A 21,997-nucleotide genomic window follows, 5' to 3' on the forward strand; every position below is an offset into this window, starting at 1 on the left:
CAGACCGAGGCAACAATCGATCCTTAGAGGAGAACCGACTGTACAGAAGAGTAGTCCAGTCGTAAACAGTCAACTGTCACAGCATCCTCATAAAGTCATCCTCCTGTCCTGTTTGTCTCTGCACTGAAGATTGAGACAGCCCTAAAAGGATCCCATGACACTAGGTTAATCTTTAACAGTAAATGAGTGTTTTGTTTTGCTGTGGTGTGCATTGCCCATCAGGCCATATGACTCTTGAGTAAGAACAGTCAGGTGGTACGAGGAACAGTAGCAGGGTTTCTAATCATAAAGGAGGAACTTCCAAGATCTTTGAGCAAAGACAACACTGACTCAACAGTGGCATGATTGGTTGGAAGTTACAATTGAATACTGCCACTGATAGACTGATTGTGCAACCCAACACTACTATGAACATGTTGACATAAACCTCATATTGCCTCATTCTGATTAGAAGTAGTTTTTAAGGCAATGTGAGAAACTTGCTTCGTAAAGGACACTTAGTTCATTGCAAGACGTCGGTGCTCCACACAGTCAATAATAGGCCCTTAAAGCTATAGAAGACTGCAGTAATGTAACAGGCTGATTTGGAAAGAGTGAGTTGTAACTGGTTTAATCCATGGATCCGACAGGCTCAGAGGAGTAGTGCTCTTGCCTCTGCATCGCAGGATCGGTGGGTGGATCAAACCCCTGTTACAGCTCACTTTCCACATCAACCTGTTACAGTGATGTAGCAATGTAAAGCATGCCTTGATGTGAATATCTAGAACAATATACAGTTGAAGTCGGAAGTTTACATACACTTAGGTTGGAGTCATTAAAACTCATTTTTCAACCACTCCACAAATTTCTTGTCCTAACCGACTTGGCAAAACTATAGTTTGTTAACATCTACTTTGTGCATGACACAAGTCATTTTTTCAACAATTGTTTACAGACAGATTATTTCACTTAATTCACTATATCACAATTCCAGTGGGTCAGAAGTTTACATACACTTAATTGACTGTGCCTTTAAACAGCTTGGAAAATTCCAGAAAATTATGTCATGGCTTTAGAAGCTTCTAATGGGCTAATTGACATCATTTGAGTCAAGTGGAGGTGTACCTGTGGATGTATTTCAAGGCTTACATTCAAACTCAGTGCCTCTTTGCTTGACATCATGGGACAATCAAAAGAAATAAGCCAAGACCTCATCTTTTTTTTTTTTTTTTTTTTTTTTTTTAGAACTCCAAGTCTGGTTCATCCTTGGGAGCAATTTCCAAACTCCTGAAGGTACCACGTTCATCTGTACAAACAATAGTACGCAAGTATAAACATCATGGGACCACGCAGCCATCATACCGCTCAGGAAGGAGACGCGTTCTGTCTCCTAGAGATGAACATACTTTGATGCAGTGCAAATCAATCTCAGAACAACGGCAAAAGACCTTGTGAAGATGCTGGAGGAAACGGGTACAAAAGTATCTATATCCACAGTAAAACGAGTCCTATATCGACACAACCTGAAAGGCCGCTCAGCAAGGAAGAAGCCACTTCCAAAACGGCAATAAACAAGCAGGACTACGGTTTGTAACTGCTCATGGGGACAAAGATTGTACTTTTTGCCGAAATGTCGTCTGGTCTGATGAAACAAAAATAGAACTGTTTGACCATAATGACCATTGTTATGTTTGGAGGAAAAGGGGGAGGCTTGCAAGCTAAAGAATACCATCCCAACTGTGATGCATGGGGGTGGCAGCATCATATTGTGGGGTTGCTTTGCTACAGGAGGGACTGGTCCACTTTACAAAATAGATGGCATCATGTGGATATATTGAAGCAACATCTCAAGACATCAGTCAGGAAGTTAACGCTTGGTCGCAAATGGGTCTTCCAGATGGACAATGACCCCAAGCATACTTCCAAAGTTGTGACAAAATGGACAACAAAGTCAACAAAGTCAAGGTATTGGAGTGGCCATCACAAAGCCCTGACCTCAAACCTATAGAACATTTGCGGGAAGAAATGAAAAGGCGTGTGCGAGCAAGGAGGCCTACAAACCTGACTCAGTTACACCAGCTCTGTCAGGAGGAATGGGCCAGAATTCACCAACTTATTGTGAAAAGCTTGTGGAAGGCTACCTGAAACGTTTGACCTAAGTTAAACATTTTAAAGGCAATGCTACCAAATACTAATTGAGTGTATGTAAACTTCTGACCCACTGGGAATGTGATGAAAGAAATAAAAGCTAAAAGAAATGATTCTCTCAACTAGTCTTCACTAATTCACAGACAACACAAAGATTCCTTGATGTCCTTCCAGATTCCCTCTGTCTACCCAAGGACGCCAGAGGACAAAAATCAGTTAACCACCTAACTGAGGAACTCAATTTAAGCTTGCACAATACCCTAGATACAGTTGCACCCCTAAAAACTAAAAACATTTCTCATAAGAAACTAGCTCCCTGGTACACAGAAAATACCCGAGCTCTGAAGCAAGCTTCCAGAAAATTGGAACGGAAATGGCGCCACACCAAACTGGAAGTCTTCCGACTAGCTTGGAAAGACCGTACCGTGCAGTACCGAAGAGCCCTTACTGCTGCTCGATCATCCTATTTTTCTGACTTAATTGAGGAAAATAGGAACAATCCGAAATTCCTTTTTGATACTGTCGCAAAGCTAAATAAAAAGCAGCATTCCCCAAGAGAGGATGGCTTTCACTTTAGCAGTGATAAATTCATGAACTTCTTTGAGGAAAAGATCATGATTATTAGAAAGCAAATTACGGACTCCTCTTTAAATCTGCGTATTCCTTCAAAGCTCAGTTGTCCTGAGTCTGCACAACTCTGCCAGGACCTAGGATCAAGAGAGACGCTCAAGTGTTTTAGTACTATATCTCTTGACACAATGATGAAAATAATCATGGCCTCTAAACCTTCAAGCTGCATACTGGACCCTATTCCAACTAAACTATTGAAAGAGCTGCTTCCTGTGCTTGGCCCTCCTATGTTGAACATAATAAACGGCTCTCTATCCACCGGATGTGTACCAAACTCACTTATAAAGCCTCTCTTGAAAAAACCAAACCTTGACCCAGAAAATATAAAAAACTATCGGCCTATATCAAATCTTCCATTCCTCTCAAATATTTTAGAAAAGACTGTTGCGCAGCAACTCACTGCCTTCCTGAAGACAAACAATGTATACGAAATGCTTCAGTCTGGTTTTAGACCCCATCATAGCACTGAGACTGCACTTGTGAAGGTGGTAAATGACCTTTTAATGGCATCAGACCGAGGCTCTGCATCTGTCCTTGTGCTCCTAGACCTTAGTGCTGCTTTTGATACCATCGATCACCACATTCTTTTGGAGAGATTGGAAACCCAAATTGGTCTACACGGACAAGTTCTGGCCTGGTTTAGATCTTATCTGTCGGAAAGATATCAGTTTGTCTCTGTGAATGGTTTGTCCTCTGACAAATAAACTGTACATTTCGGTGTTCCTCAAGGTTCCGTTTTAGGACCACTAATTGTTTTCACTATATATTTTACCTCTTGGGGATGTCATTCGAAAACATAATGTTAACTTTCACTGCTATGCGGATGACACACAGCTGTACATTTCAATGAAACATGGTGAAGCCCCAAAATTGCCCTCGCTAGAAGCATGTGTTTCAGACATAAGGAAGTGGATGGCTGCAAACTTTCTACTTTTAAACTCGGACAAAACAGAGATGCTTGTTCTAGGTCCCAAGAAACAAAGAGATCTTCTGTTGAATCTGACAATTAATCTTAATGGTTGTACAGTCGTCTCAAATAAAACTGTGAAGGACCTCGGCTTTACTCTGGACCCTGATCTCTCTTTTGAAGAACATATCAAGCCCATTTCAAGGACAGCTTTTTTCCATCTATGTAACTTGCAAAAATCAAACTTTCTGTCCAAAAATTATGCAGAAAAATTAATCCATGCTTTTGTCACTTCTAGGTTAGACTACTGCAATGCTCTACTTTCCGGCTACCCAGATAAAGCACTAAATAAACTTCAGTTAGTGCTAAATACGGCTACTAGAATCCTGACTAGAACCAAAAAATTTGATCATATTACTCCAGTGCTAGCCTCCCTACACTGGCTTCCTGTCAAAGCAAGGGCTGATTTCAAGGTTTTACTGCTAACCTACAAAGCATTACATGGGCTTGCTCCTACCTATCTCTCTGATTTGGTCCTGCCGTACATACCTACACGTACGCTACGGTCACAAGACGCAGGCCTCCTAATTGTCCCTAGAATTTCTAAGCAAACAGCTGGAGGCAGGGCTTTCTCCTATAGAGCTTCATTTTTATGGAATGGTCTGCCTACCCATGTGAGAGACGTAAACTCGGTCTCAACCTTTAAGTCTTTACTGAAGACTCATCAGTGGGTCATATGATTGAGTGTAGTCTGGCCCAGGAGTGGGAAGGTGAACGGAAAGGCTCTGGAGCAACGAACCGCCCTTGCTGTCTCTGCCTGGCCGGTTCCGCTCTTTCCACTAGGATTCTCTGCCTCTAACCCTATTACAGGGGCTGAGTCACTGGCTTACTGGGGCTCTCTCATACCGTCCCTGGAAGGGGTGCGTCACCTGAGTGGGTTGATTCACTGATGTGGTCATCCTGTCTGGGTTGGCGCTCCCCCTTGGGTTGTGCCGTGGCGGAGATCTTTGTGGACTATACTCAGCCTTGTCTCTGGATGGTAAGTTGGTGGTTGAAGATATCCCTCTAGTGGTGTGGGGGCTGTGCTTTGGCAAAGTGGGTGGGGTTATATCCTTCCTGTTTGGCCCTGTCCGGGGGTGTCCTCGGATGGGGCCACAGTGTCTCCTGACCCCTCCTGTCTCAGCCTCCAGTATTTATGCTGCAGTAGTTTGTGTGTTGGGAGGCTAGGGTCAGTTTGTTATATCTGGAGTATGTCTCCTGTCCTATTCGGTGTCCTGTGTGAATTTAAGTGTGCTCTCTCCAATTCTCTCTTTCTTTCTCTCTCTTGGAGGACCTGAGCCCTAGGACCATGCCCCAGGACTACCTGACATGATGACTCCTTGCTGTCCCCAGTCCACCTGGCCGTGCTGCTGCTCCAGTTTCAACTGTTCTGCCTTATTATTATTCGAACATGCTGATCATTTATGAACATTTGAACATCTTGGCCATGTTCTGTTATAATCTCCACCCGGCACAGCCAGAAGAGGACTGGCCACCCCACATAGCCTGGTTCCTCTCTAGGTTTCTACCTAGGTTTTGGCCTTTCTAGGGAGTTTTTCCTAGCCACCGTGCTTCTACACCTGCATTGCTTGCTGTTTGGGGTTTTAGGCTGGGTTTCTGTACAGCACTTTGTGATATCAGCTGATGTACGAAGGGCTATATAAATAAATTTGATTTGATTGAGTCTGACATTTCACATTCTTAAAATAAAGTGGTGATCCTAAGACAGGGAATCTTTACTAGGACTAAATGTCAGGAATTGTGAAAAAAAGAGTTTAAATGTATTTGGCTAAGGTGTATGCAAACTTCCGACTTGTATGTAAACTGTATATGTATCTGGGTAAAGCTTGCAGGTATGAAGCTTAACTTGTAATAATTGTGTACATGTATGAGCCTTTAATGTTCAGTTCATTATATGTATTATAAGGCTTGTAAAATGGTTTGTCTATGTATCAACTTTTCAACTGGCTCAGAATGTTAGGTATAAGTAGTAGGCTATAAAAGGTATGGTATCAATATTTAGTCAGGATAACGATGACATAATACATTATAAACAAGTTATGCTCGTTTTACAACACGGTAATGAATCTCTATGAACAGCAATAAGAGTTGCATGAAACAAAGCTCCGAAATTATCTCCAGGTGAAAAAAAAAAAAAAAAAAAAGTACCTTTATTTTACTAGGCAAGTCAGTTAAGAACAAATTATTATTTTCAATGACGGCCTAGGAACAGTGGGTTAACTGCCTGTGCAGGGGCAGAACGACAACAACTCGTGACAACGTAAGCATTTTCAAGACAATTCCCAACTCGTGATGTGGCACAATGTTACTCGTCTCTAGATATCTGTGTTTTCAAATGGTCCCGATAGAGTCTGTTTTTTTCCGGGCTACAATGTTACGCCACCGTAGTTTTTTTTATAGCGCTACTTTGCCGGTGCTTAGTGACGTTATTGGTGGTCACGTGATTTAGAGAGCCAATCACATAATCAAACATATTTTTAACAAGGAAGAGGGCAAGCGACGCAATTTAAATGACTTTAGATATTTGCTCGTTTTTTGTGGGTGGCGGCAGAGTTTGTCATCTTGTGCTGAAGGAAAGATGAACGGTATTATTCTGCTCACACTTTTGACCATCTGGTCAAATGTAGATTGTACCCCGTGCTCATATTCTCCATCGCAGTGGTGTACCTCTGTGGACTCAGCCATCGAATGTGGGGTAAAATACATTCACGAGTTTCTTCTCGGGATTAAATGGATAGAATGTTTTGGTAACACTGCATTAAAACTTTCATTTTGATTACATGGATCGTCAGTCCTTGCATCCATAGCTATGTCTATTAATTTGAGTGTGGTTTAATTTCTCCAGCCACATCCCTCAGCTTTTTCCTGAAACGGGTGCGTTTCAACTCCTGATTGATTCTTTAATAGAGAATGGACTGAGAGAATGAGAAACTTGTGGTGAATCTTTTTGTACATGGAAAAATAATATTAAAATATAACATCCATCAACTTTTTCTCTTCCGTAGGTCCTGATTGACATATCAAATTTAGGACTACTAAACATTCAACCTAACTCATTCTGTGTGTGTCGTTTTTACTTTTCTTGTGGCAGGTTCTGAAGCAGTGCCTGGAAGCCAATGCCACCATGCCCAACACACAGGTGCAGCCCGTGCAGGTGGAGTTGTATTTTGAAAGTCTGTGCCCAGGATGCCGGTTATTTCTTACCTCACAGCTCTTTCCCACATGGACCATGTTGCAGGACATCATGAGTGTCACACTGGTGCCCTACGGAAATGCACACGTAGGTCTTATACAGTAGGCTAGAAATGATGACGCTCGTCTCATGTATTATGATACTTTATTGGATATTGCTTAGACAACGTAGTTAGCAGTGATTGGCGTTGAGGAATTCTGTGTTTAGTTTGAAATCATTTTTGTTTGTCTCACTACAGGAGTCTTTTGATGGGAAGCAGTATCAGTTCACCTGCCAGCACGGTGAGGAGGAGTGTCTCGGCAACATGATCGAGGTGTGATTTTGGTAACACTTTATTTTACAGCCCACTGTTTACCAGGTAGTTACTTGTAAATGACTTATTAAAACTGTACTTATCTAATAATTGCATAGTGATAACACTTTGGTTTCTCTGCGATTCATGGACACAAGCTTCACTTTGTAAGCTGAATTATTTGATGTAAGTACCAGAAAAGTATCCATTGTCACCACATAGCTTCCTAGTTAATAGCAGGTAAGTACCGGCTTAAACCGGGTTGTAACAAGAAGTGTTCCAGGGGGGGAAAAGCGACATTGTTTTACACCTTTTAAATTTTTATTTTTATTTGTTATCTTTCCTTCTCTCTCCAGACCTGCATATTGAATGCTACAGGAAGCAAAGCATTCCAGATTGTCTACTGCATGGAGGCCTCCACTGATGTTATTAAAGCGGGGGAGAAGGTGAGTGACATATTAACTCTTACCTTCTTTCTCTCAACACAAGACCATGAAAAGACCACGCCTCAAACAATATACAGCAACCCCCTTATTTTTTTTATTCATATGCTCCTGAGAAATACGAACAAAGAGGCTGAAATTAAATCCAAAAATGTATAATGCCGAATCACTTTTTTGTGCTTGGTGATTAATGATGAGTTCTGCTCTCATGTGGTAGTCTATAGGGTATGGCTGGAGGGCAAGACGAGATATGACCAGATGGCATTGTAAATATGAGGATACTTGGAAATATTGACAATAATAATGTTTCCGACCACCTGTCCCCTTGGCAGTGTGTGGCACTCTATGACCCGAACACCAAGTGGGACAGCATCATGACCTGTGTGAAGGGAGACCAGGGGAATCAGCTGATGCATCAGAACGCAGTGAAGACTGGTGCCTTAAAGCCAGCCCACGACTATGTGCCTTGGATTGTCATAAATGGGGTTAGTTCACTGAGGCGAAATATTTTTGTTGTATGTGTCAGCAAGTTTACTGTATTGCTGACGGCTTCTAGTAAAGTCTGTCACATTCGACAAAGTTTATTGCCTCGATTTGTAATATCCAGAATCTTCGTTCAGGAACACACCGATGACCTTCAGAAGAAAGCAACGTCTTCACTCTTCACTCTGATCTGTAGCATGTGGAAGGTAGGTTTTGGCGAACATAATTACCATTCCAGTTTTAAGTGTTATGTCCTATCCATCTTGTCCTTTCTTCCTTCCTTGTTTCTATACAGTCTATTCGGAAAGTATTCAGACCCCTTCCCTTTTCCACTTTTTTTTAACGTTACTGTGGGAAAAGTCAAGAGGTCTGAATACTTTCACGAATGCACTGTATGTAGTTTTCCTGTCTATAAAAACCACTGACTAAGATCACATGATTAGAATGAGTATAGCCTTTGCAGATACTGTACTAAAACAAATAGGTCATTCAGTCACCCTCTGAAGTTGGAATTTGTTGACGCCTTTCACCACTAGAGTGTGCTGTAAGGAAAAAGAAAGATAAGCGTGCCATCCTTTGATTTCTGAAGTATACTATGTCATACTATCCTTTAGGGGCCCAAGCCTGAAGCCTGCGGTGCAGCTCCAATGAAACGACACAGAAGTTACTGCCATGACGAGTAAATAATCTACATCTTACCAATACCGCCGTATGCCTTTGTGTTCAACTTCAATTGCCAAATAGGGATGGTAAAATCTGAACTTTTTTGACACACTATCAATAATGTTTTAAACTGGTTTGACTGTCGGTATCACATAGTTCTTCCGATATTCAAGAAAAGGGACGTCGTGTATTGTATCACATTGCTCCGTGAATGAGCCTTCTGTGGAATGAGCTGTGTGAAATAAACTCTGTCATCTATTTTTAATGAAGGGATGAAATTAAAGCTAACTATTTTAAAATGACTCTGTCTTCACTTAAGCTGCATTTTTATGTTGAATGTGACAGGTGTTTAGCCTATGAGAGCAGATCTTTCGTTTTTTGACAAGCGCTGTGGTGTAATGGAGATGATTACCTCATTGAGTGAGGGCTCTTACAGTAGAAAGGCTTTGACGTGGTTGTCATGGTTCTGCATGGCCTCAGTCTTGCCTAGGAGAGACCGCAGTCAAACCATTGATAACAAGCCTCTTCCCTGGTGGTTTAATAGAACTGCCTGTGCTGCATTCAGTGGTGTTAAAGAGCCATGTTCTTCTATATAATGCTGATTATGAGATAAAGGGTCGTGTCCTTCAAGATCATTTGGTTTGTCTATTGGAGCACAATTTTAAAAATGTATACTGGTAAGAAAGAAAAATGCAAGATGAGATTGAAAGTATGATGGCTACAAGATTTCAGGCTTTTTGATTATTCTTCGGTTGGTAGTAGGGGTTTACAGTGAAATTATTTGACCGTGAGGAAAGACACCTACATACAAAGTCTCTGGGTCAAACAGGTCAGCGGATAGGAGGGTTTTAGGAGGAGGATAGATTTTCCTCCATCTTGGACATCTTGGAAAACCTTTTGAAAAACTTAATGTTTGTTAGGCCCATGGTGCATCTCTTGGTTTGTGCATCTTAGCTTTTCTCAAACTAAGGGATTAGTTAAGGGATGACTGAGTTATTGATAAATCAGATTTTACATGTCCAATTAAATATTCTGTTAATACACTTCCTATCATCTTGAAACTCTGTAGGGACATCAGACATTACCGTGATGGACCATTTTAAGTTTGGCATTTATATCTTTAAGACAAAGGAAACTACAGTATTAACAATTCACATTTTGACTATGTAACGCTAATGCTTAAAATAATCCATTAAAAAATCTTGTTCTCATGGACTAAAAGTCAGATTCACTCCAAATGTGTTATTTGGACTAATCACAATAGTCTAAAGAGTTTGAGAAAATAATATTGATGCATTGAAAGACTGCCACACTTTACTAATAGATGCATATTAGGACATAGGCTAATATGCAAAAGAACTTCAAAAATCTTCTTCTCATGAACCATCGGACCAAATGACACAAATTTGGAATGTAGGCTCATTTTAATGGCTTAACTTTTGTTTGAGAAAAGCTCAGGCATTGGTCAAAAGTTGGCTGAGTTATTGACAAGTCAAACATCAGATTTGACCTGTTCAAGAATGAGTAGCATACTCACAGGCCTTACACACTGATCTAAAGCTGGAGATACTTGTGTTGCGTAGGCCCTACCTAGTTTTGGATGGATGTACCATTTTATTGAGCCATTTGGTTGTTTAAAACAAACCACCTTTACACAATATGGATTAGGATCCCTAGTGAATCAGTGACAAAACGGTGAAGTCTGGATTTCTGCTTACTCAATGTCTTTCTAATCAAAGCAGACATATGACCTTTGTTCATTTTCTATGCATTGTTTCTGGTGTTTTATGAAAGACAAAATAGTAGGCTAGGCATAGAAAGTTATGTCAAAACAGTTAAATGTTGGTCTATTTATGGATTTAATTTGTCAAGTATTTTTTATCATACAAATGATTTGATGTGTTAATTTAACGTACATTTTTTTGAGAAATCCGAATTCGGGCTTCAGTTGTTTTTTGTTATTGTTGCGCAGCTTTAGCGAGTATGATGTCCTTAAACTCCTCCCTGTTACGCATTTGACCACATAACCAAATTGCGCTTGGCAAGGGCATGTAGGCCTAGTCAGGGGACCTGATGAAATAAACTGATATAGCAGCCTATATAAGTATGGATAGCAGCAGTCTTCGATAGTACTGCAAAAAAATATATATGCGATATTGAACCTTTTATAGTGCCGTAGTGGACCAGTTGAATTGGATTTACGTCGTTGGAATAAGAATCATGATTCCTCAGTCGAGCAGAGCATTTCTCTTCAAGATTGCTGGTTACTGGAAGCCGCTTTTCAAAGGCAGGTTTCTAATTGTAACCAATACTGTGAGCTGTGGGTGTATGCTTGCCGCCGGCGACATCATTCAGCAAACCAGAGAGACACGGAGGGTCCCGGAGAAGGCACGTGACTGGACGCGAACAGGTAAGGTCCACGACCAAGGACAGCAGCCGATAAGGAGCCCGGTTTCCACCTTGTATGAAATAAGTTCTGAAGCGAAATTAACCATGTGCTAGGGGCAAGAGAGCCAATCATAGTCATAAAGTAGCCTAGCCGAAATAAAAATGCAAAGCATACACAATGAACTTCAACTATAATATTCCAAACCATAGGTATAATGATATGCTTTATGTTGACATGATTTTAGCTTATTATGTTTTCCAACATCCTATACAGTAGTTATGGGTTTCACTAACTGCAAAGAACGTTTCATTTAGCTGTGTTACTGCTGCCCTCTGCAGGTTGCATGTTTGCAGTGGGATGCTCAATGGGGCCCTTCATGCACTACTGGTACCAGTGGCTGGATAAGTTCTTTCTCGGCAACGCTTTACCTGCTGTCACCAAGAAAGTCCTCACTGATCAGCTGATTGCATCACCGACCATGGGAGCATGGTATTTCATTGGTGAGATATTGATGTGTTTTTTTTTTCAAGAAGTCAGCATTTCAGTATACTGAAATCAATGTGTACTAGGACAGTTTGCAGAGAACGGGAATTGTCGGGGCAAAAAAAATAATAAAAAAGTGTTTTTCTTTATGTATTTCGTCTTTATTGTCACTTTCTTTCTCCAGGTATGGGAAAGATGGAGGGCCAAAGTCTATCTGAGGGGTTAGAAGAATTCAAAGAAAAGTTCTGGGAGTTCTACAAGGTTAGTGGAATAGTTTGGCTAAGAGTATGAGAAACAGTTTGATTAAGAAGCCCGGGCCTATTGTACTGAATATTGCTGTCCCGGTTGATGCTCCTAGTTCTCAGAGTTTGTTTGTGCTCCTTTTCATTCAAGGCGGACTGGTGTGTTTGGCCCGCGGCACAGATGATCAACTTCTACTTCTTGCCTCCTAAGTTCCGTGTCCTCTATGTCAATGTCATCACCCTGGGGTGGGACACCTACCTCTCCTACCTCAAACACCGTAAGAGCTGCTCTGACGCCATTTTGTTTTTGTCTATTCAACATTACACCGCCAATGATTCAGATGTTCTTTAACAGTAATAGTAACGTCTCTGTTGTTCCAGGAGACAATGTTGAAGGAAACACTGCATATGTCACTGAGTTGAATGAGCCAGAACTGGAAGTGTCAGGGTCAGCAACCAAACAGTTGAAAGAGAAGCTCTAACATTGGATTGGTGTCATTTGAGAGCATCGCCGGACTTGAATTCGATGTCAATTTCACTGACCATGACCATGGCAACATTCCTTATGTGTGCCTTAAAAGCACTACCTATTTCAACAGTTTTATACTAAACTATGGTGAAAAATGTTGCGCCCAGACAATGCATGCCACATGTACTGTATAGTGCATGCATTTTCCACTATAGCCTAAAGCGTTGTCTGGTTGTTGTTGTATTTAGTGTCTAGTTGATTAGTATACGAAGGCAATGTCCCGGTCATCATCTCAGTTGCTAATCTACCAACCTATTAATGAGAGTGAGACTTGTTTCAGGTGTGCCACAGTTTACTTCTACTACTATAATGTAATCTATGTTGTTTACCCAGTCAACCCTGTTTAAGTAATGACTGATGTGCAGAAAGTTACGCATATCATTCTTGTGTAATAGGCATAGGCTAATATATGTCTAGTAGGTGACATGAATTACTCCCCTTGTGATATTTAACTATCCTATCATTTATTTATAGGAATAGCTTTTTCGAGCATCTTAAAATAGTTATAAAATCTTGATAATCTTTTATTTAAATGATGTCTTTTGATATCAACCGATTTCTTTACTGGTATGGTTTGAATGTATTAATATCGAATATTATTTTTAATATGCCTGTAGATTTCTTAGGTTCATATTGAGGTTGAATAAATGCCTTATAATACAGTATGTCAAATGAGTCAATCCAATACTGTAGCTGCAACTGATCAAAGATCATGTTATAATCTCCAAACAAAATGTATGTTTATACTTGCATTGTAACAACATAAACTCCAGGGCCCAGATTCACAAAACTTTCTTCAGAAGAAATGTCTTAACTGCCATTTATTTCCTTAAGCAAAGTTGCTATTTTCTCAAAAAGGTTATTTGAAATGTTATTGCGTTATTTCTTATGTTTCTCCTTAAGTACAAAGTTAAGAAGAAATTTGATTATTGAAAATAAAGTTATTCGATTTGTTCTTGGAAATGTTCTCAATTTCAAGATGGCTAAACCTTTGTCTAAAACTCGGGGCAGTAAGAGAATAAGCTAATGAAAGCAATTGAACACGTGTAGCCCTTTTCTGCAGTCATTGGACATTGCCCTCTAGTGGCCTCATAGGTGGAATGTTATTAATATTTTTTATAATTATTTCAAATGTATTTTAAAAACTGGTGTTTCTATGTCAAATGGATTTGTTCCATTTCAGTTATCTGTCATGCATATTAAGTTTAATATTGGGATGCAAACTCCAAATTAAATACATTTGAACTCTATCTGACATGGTACAGGTGTCGTCTTTTGTTTAAGCTCATAACCATGTGTGTGAGGTGTATACTTTTGTTTCAAAGTAGATTTGTTTAAGACTACCAAGAAACACTCTGTGTGACCCAGATTTAACCCAATGCTAAAGAATGTGCAAAGCTGTCATAAAGGCAAAGGGTTGCTACTTTGAAGTATCTCAAAAATAACATATATTTTGTTGTTTAACACTTCTTTGGTTACTACATGATTCCATATGTATTATTTCATAGTTTTGATGTCTTCACTATTATTCTATAACGTAGAAAATTGTAAAAATAAAGAAAAACCCTGGAAAGAGTAGGTGTCCAAACTTTTGACTGGTACTGTATATATACACTGCTCAAAAAAATAAAGGGAACACTTAAACAACACAATGTAACTCCAAGTCAATCACACTCCTGTGAAATCAAACTGTCCACTTAGGAAGCAACACTGATTGACAAATTTCACATGCTGTTGTGCAAATGGAATAGACAACAGGTGGAAATTATAGGCAATTAGCAAGACACCCCCAATATTGGAGTGGTTCTGCAGGTGGTGACCACAGACCACTTCTCAGTTCCTATGCTTTCTGGCTGATGTTTTGGTCACTTTTGAATGCTGGCGGTGCTTTCACTCTAGTGGTAGCATGAGACGGAGTCTACAACCCACACAAGTGGCTCAGGTAGTGCAGCTCATCCAGGATGACACATCGATGGGAGCTGTGGCAAGAAGGTTTGCTGTGTCTGTCAGCGTAGTGTCCAGAGCATGGAGGCGCTACCAGGAGACAGGTCAGTACATCAGGAGACGTGGAGGAGGGCAACAACCCAGCAGCAGGACCGCTACCTTCACCTTTGTGTAAGGAGGAGCAGGAGAAGCACTGCCAGAGCCCTGCAAAATGACCTCCAGCAGGCCACAAATGTGCATGTGTCTGCTCAAACGGTCAGAAACAGACTCCATGAGGGTGGTATGAGGGCCCGACGTCCACAGGTGGGGGTTGTGCTTACAGCCCAACACCGTGGCATTTGCCAGAGAACACCAAGATTGGCAAATTCGCAACTGGCGCCCTGTGCTCTTCACAGATGAAAGCAGGTTCACACTGAGCAGACGTGACAGAGTCTGGAGACGCCGTGGAGAACGTTCTGCTGACTGCAACATCCTCCAGCATGACCGGTTTGGCGGTGGGTCCTTTGGGGGTGGCATTTCTTTGGGGGGCCAAACAGCCCTCCATGTGCTCGTCAGAGGTAGCCTGACTGTCATTAGGTACCGAGATGAGATCCTCAGACCCCTTGTGAGACCATATGCTGGTGCGGTTGGCCCTGGGTTCCTCCTAATGCAAGACAATGCTAGACCTCATGTGGCTGGAGTGTGTCAGCAGTTCCTGCAAGAGGAAGGCATTGATGCTATGGACTGGCCCGCCCGTTCCCCAGACCTGAATCCAATTGAGCACATCTGGGACATCATGTCTCGCTCCATCCACCAACGCCACGTTGCACCACAGACTGTCCAGGAGTTGGCGGATGCTTTAGTCCAGGTCTGGGAGGAGATCCCTCAGCAGACCATCCGCCACCTCACCAGGAGCATGCCCAGGCATTGTAGGGAGGTCATACAGGCACGTGGAGGCCACACATACTACTGAGCCTCATTTTGATTTTTTTTAAGGACATTACATCAAAGTTGGATCAGCCTGTAGTGTGGTTTTTGAGTGTGACTCCAAATCCAGATCTCCATGGGTTGATAACTTTGATTTCCATTGATAATTTTTGTGTGATTTTGTTGTCAGCACATTCAACTATGTAAAGAAAAAAGTATTTTATAAGAATATTTCATTCATTCAGATCTAGGATGTGTTATTTTAGTGTTCCCTTTATTCTTTTGAGCAGTGTATATATTTAGGCAAACAGGTGAGTCAAAATGATTCCACAAACATTTTGTATTTCTATAGCACATGCTTTGCACAGAAACTTTTCAAGAAGTAATCAATTTGTATGGTGGCTTGGGTTTAAACGCCCCCTGCCTCCCTAGGTTAAACACAACTCCTGCCTGTAATTCGCACAGAAACCACTCTATGTCACCACATTTTTTTCAACACTTTCCCTGGCTGCCACTTCTCTTGCTCAAGTAAAAATGTAATCTGTCTCATCTCAATTTTTTAAGTCAGTCCAAAAAAACAATTTAGAGGCGGATTGAGTATGTTCTTTTGAGTAAATTTGGGGCAAAAAGCTAAATGCCCCAGGGCAATCCAATGCAAGTCAATGGTACCTATATAAACATTTTCCAAATCATGTCCGAATAATCTACAAGTAACTTCCTTGAGTTACATTATCAATGTTGAGATACTTTAGGATGGTTTGAACAGGAAGCGTGAAAATGAAGAGGGACCAAGTGAGATGTGCTCAGTCATAATTGAAAGACAATTTTTATTTTATTTTAATTGTGCATGTGATTTTGTTTCGTTATTTTATTTATTTAATTAAAATAAGGTACCCGGATTTTAGCTTTTATGTCAATTACTTCAAAAAAATGTCACAAAAAAATGTATATCACTAATAATTAATTTTGCCCCATAGAGGGGGATGTTTTGTCCCAATAGCGGTTTCAGTTTTTATTGAACAACAAAAAACGATTCATTCTGCCCTCTTAGTCACTGAACTTTTTTCTGCCTAAGGATAGCCAGTATGCACACATCTAAATCTTACCAAACGTAGCTTTGTTTTGTTCTCAGAAAAAAATATGTTTTCCTTAAGGGTGGAGTTGCACCCTAATTACCATTTTTTGGAAGGAAAACTATTCCACTCATTGCAATTAAGTATATTTCACAGAAAACTGGAAAGGCTGGACAGTTACTGTACACACCGAGTATTGCAAATGTTTAACCTGCATGAAGAAAATGTTCTATCCTCAAGATGCCATTATTGTCCAGCCTTTTTAGAAGGCCTCAAAGTGTAGCACATGATGACCTACATGTAACCTGAGTTACCTACTGGCATAGGCATAAGGATTGCCTATCCTGCAGGCAGACCTGGTGAATTTTAACATTGGCGAGGGTCATTTTTGAGCTTTTTTGGAACAAACTGCTTCTTATTACAGTATTGGAAGCCTTTCAAAGTCAAATTCAGGTGCGGTCAACGTTTCATCAACATTTCATCAGTTCATCTGCCCAGTGGATAATCAGTGGATAATATCATGTGACGTATGAATTCTAACCCTCCCAGGCCTGCCAAACTAGTAGGTCTAGCTGGGGATTGTGGAGATAGACAAGCATCTATTTCAAACCAGCATCTCTATTCTGATCTCTTGCTCTGCAATTGAACTGGAATGCTCCCTGAACTCTTCCCTTTGTGCACTTCAAATACGGTTATTGGCCACATCACAGGTTGACATGCATATTTCGAGCTCTGAATCATTATTTTTGTGAAGGAGAGTGAACGAACACAGACCAGTTGCAATGGCGTGCAAAAGGCCAGTTCAGGCCAATGTCTTTATGGATATTATAAAAGATCTATGACATCATGGTACTCAAATCATTTCTGTGGGACTGTTTCACAGCTTGGCTCATCGTGTAGGACCTGTGGTAAGCATGAAGAAAGACTCTTTATCAAGGTTTTTCAGTTTAACAACAGAGATTCCCATTGGATTGTTATACCTTTTAAATGACATCTACTGAGTCAGTTCCCACTGGGGCACAGACGACAGTTCAACGTCGAGTTTTGATTTATATTTGGTTGAGTTTGTCAACTATCGGTGAATTCAACAAAACATTTCACCATGATATAGGATTTAGGTGAAAAGTTGAGTGAAATAAATACGTAATTCCCTTACTTTGATGACTTTTTGCAAATCCAGTCAGTGTTCCACGTTGATTCAACTTCATCACATAGATTTATTTTGTTGAAATTGCGTGAAAACAATGTTCATTCAACCAGTTTTTGCCCAGTGGTTTATTACAAGACTGCATTGTTTTAAGTCCAATTACTGTGGAATAAAGACAATAACCACTTGTTGTAAAGAAATACTGTGTGTAAATACTGGAGTGATGTATGATTGCTAATAAAATTGTTCATAGACAAATTCTGTATACTGCGTCCATGTGTATAGGCTGTAAGTTCATTGAAATGAAGTTGTTTTCAAGTCGTTGAAAAAATGGCCAAAAAAATACGTATTTTCAACTTTCATTTTCAACCAAAACAGAACGTAAACGGACATCTTTGTATAGTCGTCTTTTCAGCGATATGAAATATACATATTTTCCACGACCTGAGAAATATGTATTTTCAATGACCTGAAAAAGTTGTCTTTTCAACTTTCAACCAAAAACGAACTTAGATTTGACGGAGGGGACAGTCATTTTCTCCACAACGTTGTGTTAGGTGGGTAGGAGGAAATGATGTCATACTGAGTGCTATAGACGAGTTCAAATAAAATGTGCATACTGTACTAAGATCAATACTTAATTGAGGATGGAAATGTGTTTATGTTTAAACTCTGTAGTGAAATAATATACAGTTCACTGAGTGTATAAAACATTAGAAACACCTTCCTAATATTTTACATTTTACTAGGCAAGTCAGTTAAGAACAAATTCTTATTTTCAATGACAGCCTAGGAACAGTGGGTTAACTGCCCTGTCAGCTCAGGGATTTTAACTTGCAACCTTTCGGTTACTAGCCCAATGCTCTAACCACTAGGCTACCCTGCCGACCCAATATTGAGGCGCACCTGATTTTGCCCTCAGAACAGCCTCAATTCGTCGGGGCATGGACTCTACTAGGTCGTAAGCGTTCCATAGGGATGCTGGCCCATGTTGACTACAATGCTTCCCACAGTTGTGTCAAGTTTGCTGGATGCCCTTTTGGCGGTGGACTATTTTTCAAACGCACAGGAAACTGTCGAGCATGAAAAACTCAGCAGTGTTGCAGTTCTTGACTCAAACCGGTGCACTTGGCACCTACTACCATACACTGTTCAAAGGCACTTAAATCTTTTGTCTTGCCAATTCACTCTCTGAATGGCACACACACACAATTCATATCTTAATTGTCTTAAGGCTTAAAAATCCCTTTTTAACCTGTCTCCTCCCCTTCATCTACACTGATTGAAGTGGATTTAACAAGTGACATCATTAAGGGATCATAGCTTTCCCCTGGATTCACCTGGTCAGCCTATGTCATGGAAAGATCATGTTTTGTAATGTTTTGTACACTCAGTGTATATTCACTTTAATACGATTTATCTTGTACAAGAGTACAACATTTCAGGTATTTTATGGCAATGTATTCAGTGGTCTTATAAATATGACAATAGTGAGTGTATTAGCATAGATAGCTTTCCTGCTATTGTTGTTATTGTTTATGGCAAGGTAACATTCTGTCATAGATGGAAAATGAAGTCATGGGATTGAAGGGGTTTTGTTTGCTTCAACCCTCTGAAGCTTTATTAAGAGATGGCCTGAAAGACAGACCTAGTTTCAAAACAGTGACCTGGAAAATTGTGCTAAAGGTGATACAGTCCCAGGAACAGCCAGATGACTCACACTAAGGGTGCTTTCAAGACAACTGGGAACTCTGAAAAAAAACCTGAGATCAAATCATGACGTCAGTGATCGTCAGGTTGAAAGGTCGGCGCTCCAGTTGGATTACTGTTCAAAACATTTTTTTTAGTCAGAGCTCGTTTTTTCAGAGTTCTCAGTTGACGTGAACTCACTGAGGTCGGAAGTAGGAGATTTCCCAGTTCCGAGTTCCCGAGTACCCAATTGTTTTGAACACGGCATGTAATTCTTCCACTGCTGTCAGTGGTCGTGCCATAACAAGGAGTCTGGGTGGTTGCAGCCTGGTCTCACAGACAAGACGTAACATAATACATGTAAATTCGGTACTTTCTAATTAGTATGATATGTCACGTTTGGTATGGTTACATAAGACAGTAGCTTACTTAAGACAAAAACGAGAGGGTGGTTGGTCGGACAACTTGAGCATTTTAGCTGATGAGCAACTTTGCAACTACTTAGCATGTAAGCTAACCCTTCTCCTTCCCCTAACCCTAACTGTAACCCTTTCAGTTAACCCTAACCCTAACCTTAACTATTTAACCATGTAACCTAACTCCTAACATTAACCCTAACCTTAACCATAACCCAGGGTTTCTCAAACAGTCCTCGGGACCCCAAGGGGTGCACATTTTTGTTTTTTTACACAGCTGATTAAAATAATCAACTAATCATCCAGCTTTGATCATTTGAATCAGCTGTGTAGTGTTAGGGCAAAAAAACAAAACATGCACCCCTTGGGTTCCTAACCCCTAACTCCTAGCCTAGCTAATGCTAGCCAGCTAGCTAACGTTAGCATTAGCCAAATAGTCACCTAGCTATTGTTAGCCACAACAAATTGGAATTTGTAACATATCATGATTTTCGCAAATTCGTAACATATTTGGTTTTGCAAATTCGTAACATATCATAAGAATTGTCATTTGTAACATGTCATACGCAATGGAGGGACTGCAAATTTACATAGAGAATAATACTAAATGCTCTGAGTCCAGGTTGGCAGGTTGGCAGGTAGCCAGGCAAAGGAACAGAGCCCATTTCCAAGAAACAGAGCTTAGATGGCTTTGAAGATTTGAAGATTTCATCACATTTCCAACATTCTCATGAAAACACCAAAGTCTTTGTAGACCAATTTAGAGTTTCTTATCTACTATTGTCATCGTTCTCCCAGTCTTCAAATTAAGTACAACATACGGACATTTAATGGCTTGTGTTTGATTCTATAGATTTGTTAGGTTTATTTCCAAATAGCAGAGTAAAGGAATACATTTGGTTTGAAGGTATTTTGGTATATAAAACATTTTGTATTTTTTGTTATTGTTATGTTGTGGCACCGTTTGAAAATGGAAAACCGTTTAATTAAGAGATTTCATTTGAGTGTCTGAGACGGTCATATTTTACATTGAGGAAACGTATATTAAATGTTGGCATTGTGATGTAGGCATATTGAGCTTGACGGGTGGACAAACACCAAACAACCCCAAAAATGTTAACAAACAGTCAGATATAAGTTTTGTCCACAGAGTCGCAATCTCAGGCCTTAGGTGGCCACTGCTAGTGTTCTAATGTGACCTCCCCTGTACTGTCAAAAGCCTCTTCTCTGGGAGACTGCAACTCCCCCTGCTGTCCCGCTGACACTCCCCCCAGGACGTCAGAAAGAGGGCAGAACAAGCACAGCCCGTCTCCAAGTCCTCCTCGCTCGGCCTCCAGTTCACTAGAAGCCTGGAAACCATCACCGGCAGCTTTTCCAGGGCTCTTCAGTAAGTGAAATGTTGTTGGATTTTTTTGCTCTTGGGCCCAATTCCAAACCAATTTATACCTCTTTCCTCATAGGTCTTTCGTAGTCTGGTTATTTGTTTGGAATGCTGGGGCTTTCCAACCCTCTTCTCCCTGTGGTGTGGTGCAGAGTGAGTGGGAAAGGTAGCAGATGAAGGGGGGGGGCTATATTTAGATGTTTAGATCCTCTTAGTTGGAGTAGTGCTTTCTATATCTTTCGTGCTATGCTTGCCTCAACCTAAAAAATAAATTACAATATTTTGATACTTTGAAATAGTAAAATGGTCCTAATACAAGTCCTTGCTGACTCCCGATAGCATATTATTGGATGCAATATGCACAGGAAAGAGCCCTACAGAATAATTAAGGACATTGCTTGGCTCTGTTGAAGGTCTGGTATGAACAAGCTATAGAAATATTAACTTCATTCTTGACATGACTTCCTCATTCAATGGAACGCCATTTTCCCAATAATGATCTATGACAGCTCTGCAACTGCAACTACAGAAATGAAATGTAAATTACAGGGCCAGCTCCAGGCATAAGCGACATAAGTGGTCACTTAGGGCCCCAGGCCACTAGGAGGCCCCCAAAGCCCCAAAATAAAAATAAAAATAATAATAATATACACTGAGTATACAAAACATTAAAAACACTCAGCATTGACAACAATGCCTCACAGTCTTTATATGCTTCTCACTGTGGCCATATTGTCTGGCGAGATGGCCATGTGCTTGCATGTTAAGTTGCGGGTGCAGTTTTGATGCAGTGCAAGGGGAATTGAAGTGACTGGGTTGGTAGCTACGATACACTCTCAAACTAGTATGTAGTTCAATGGAATCTAAACAAAACTTGATCAATCCTGTTAACGTCAAACCTTTAGAACTGGGCGTTAAGAGTGTAGTACTCTTAACAGTTGGCACTGTGCATTTCTCTTAACTGTATGGATTGTGGCTATGTATAGCCTTTATGTTGACC

General features: G+C 40.5%; 3 protein-coding genes across 3 annotated transcripts in view; all 3 read left to right on the forward strand.

The window, feature by feature from the left end:
• Positions 1-6,196: 6,196 nt before the first annotated feature.
• LOC112260310 (gamma-interferon-inducible lysosomal thiol reductase) lies at positions 6,197-9,097 on the forward strand. The gene is made up of 7 exons (XM_024435314.2): positions 6,197-6,419; positions 6,816-7,004; positions 7,156-7,230; positions 7,566-7,655; positions 7,985-8,137; positions 8,273-8,341; positions 8,750-9,097. Exons 1-7 carry the CDS (start codon positions 6,303-6,305, stop codon positions 8,816-8,818), a joined length of 762 nt encoding a protein of 253 aa, XP_024291082.1. The 5' UTR covers positions 6,197-6,302; the 3' UTR covers positions 8,819-9,097.
• Positions 9,098-10,813: 1,716 nt separating this feature from the next.
• Positions 10,814-13,691, forward strand: mpv17l2 (MPV17 mitochondrial inner membrane protein like 2). Its single transcript, XM_024435315.2, has 5 exons — positions 10,814-11,208; positions 11,526-11,687; positions 11,855-11,931; positions 12,064-12,190; positions 12,294-13,691. The coding sequence occupies exons 1-5, from the start codon at positions 11,019-11,021 to the stop codon at positions 12,392-12,394; spliced, it is 657 nt and encodes a 218-aa protein (XP_024291083.1). The 5' UTR covers positions 10,814-11,018; the 3' UTR covers positions 12,395-13,691.
• Positions 13,692-20,938: 7,247 nt separating this feature from the next.
• The window catches only part of LOC112260312 (cAMP-specific 3',5'-cyclic phosphodiesterase 4D), a 60,055-nt gene continuing 58,996 nt past the window's right edge, over positions 20,939-21,997 (forward strand). The window contains exon 1 of the mRNA XM_024435317.2: positions 20,939-21,003. The gene's annotated coding sequence lies outside the window, so the exon portion shown is untranslated. The remainder of the gene's footprint in view (positions 21,004-21,997) is intronic.

Source organism: Oncorhynchus tshawytscha, linkage group LG10 (assembly GCF_018296145.1).
Source record: "Oncorhynchus tshawytscha isolate Ot180627B linkage group LG10, Otsh_v2.0, whole genome shotgun sequence".
NCBI lineage: Eukaryota > Metazoa > Chordata > Actinopteri > Salmoniformes > Salmonidae > Oncorhynchus > Oncorhynchus tshawytscha.

Excerpts from the sequence above, each read along its gene's own strand:
- mpv17l2 (XM_024435315.2), top strand. The coding sequence starts at position 11,019 with ATGATTCCTCAGTCGAGCAGAGCATTTCTCTTCAAGATTGCTGGTTAC. Across the intron at positions 11,932-12,063 it reads AGTTCTGGGAGTTCTACAAG|GCGGACTGGTGTGTTTGGCC; the intron begins GTTAGTGGAATA and ends TTTTCATTCAAG. Across the intron at positions 12,191-12,293 it reads CCTCTCCTACCTCAAACACC|GAGACAATGTTGAAGGAAAC; the intron begins GTAAGAGCTGCT and ends CTGTTGTTCCAG.
- LOC112260310 (XM_024435314.2), top strand. The coding sequence starts at position 6,303 with ATGAACGGTATTATTCTGCTCACACTTTTGACCATCTGGTCAAATGTA. Across the intron at positions 7,231-7,565 it reads GTCTCGGCAACATGATCGAG|ACCTGCATATTGAATGCTAC; the intron begins GTGTGATTTTGG and ends TTCTCTCTCCAG. Across the intron at positions 8,138-8,272 it reads CTTGGATTGTCATAAATGGG|GAACACACCGATGACCTTCA; the intron begins GTTAGTTCACTG and ends ATCTTCGTTCAG.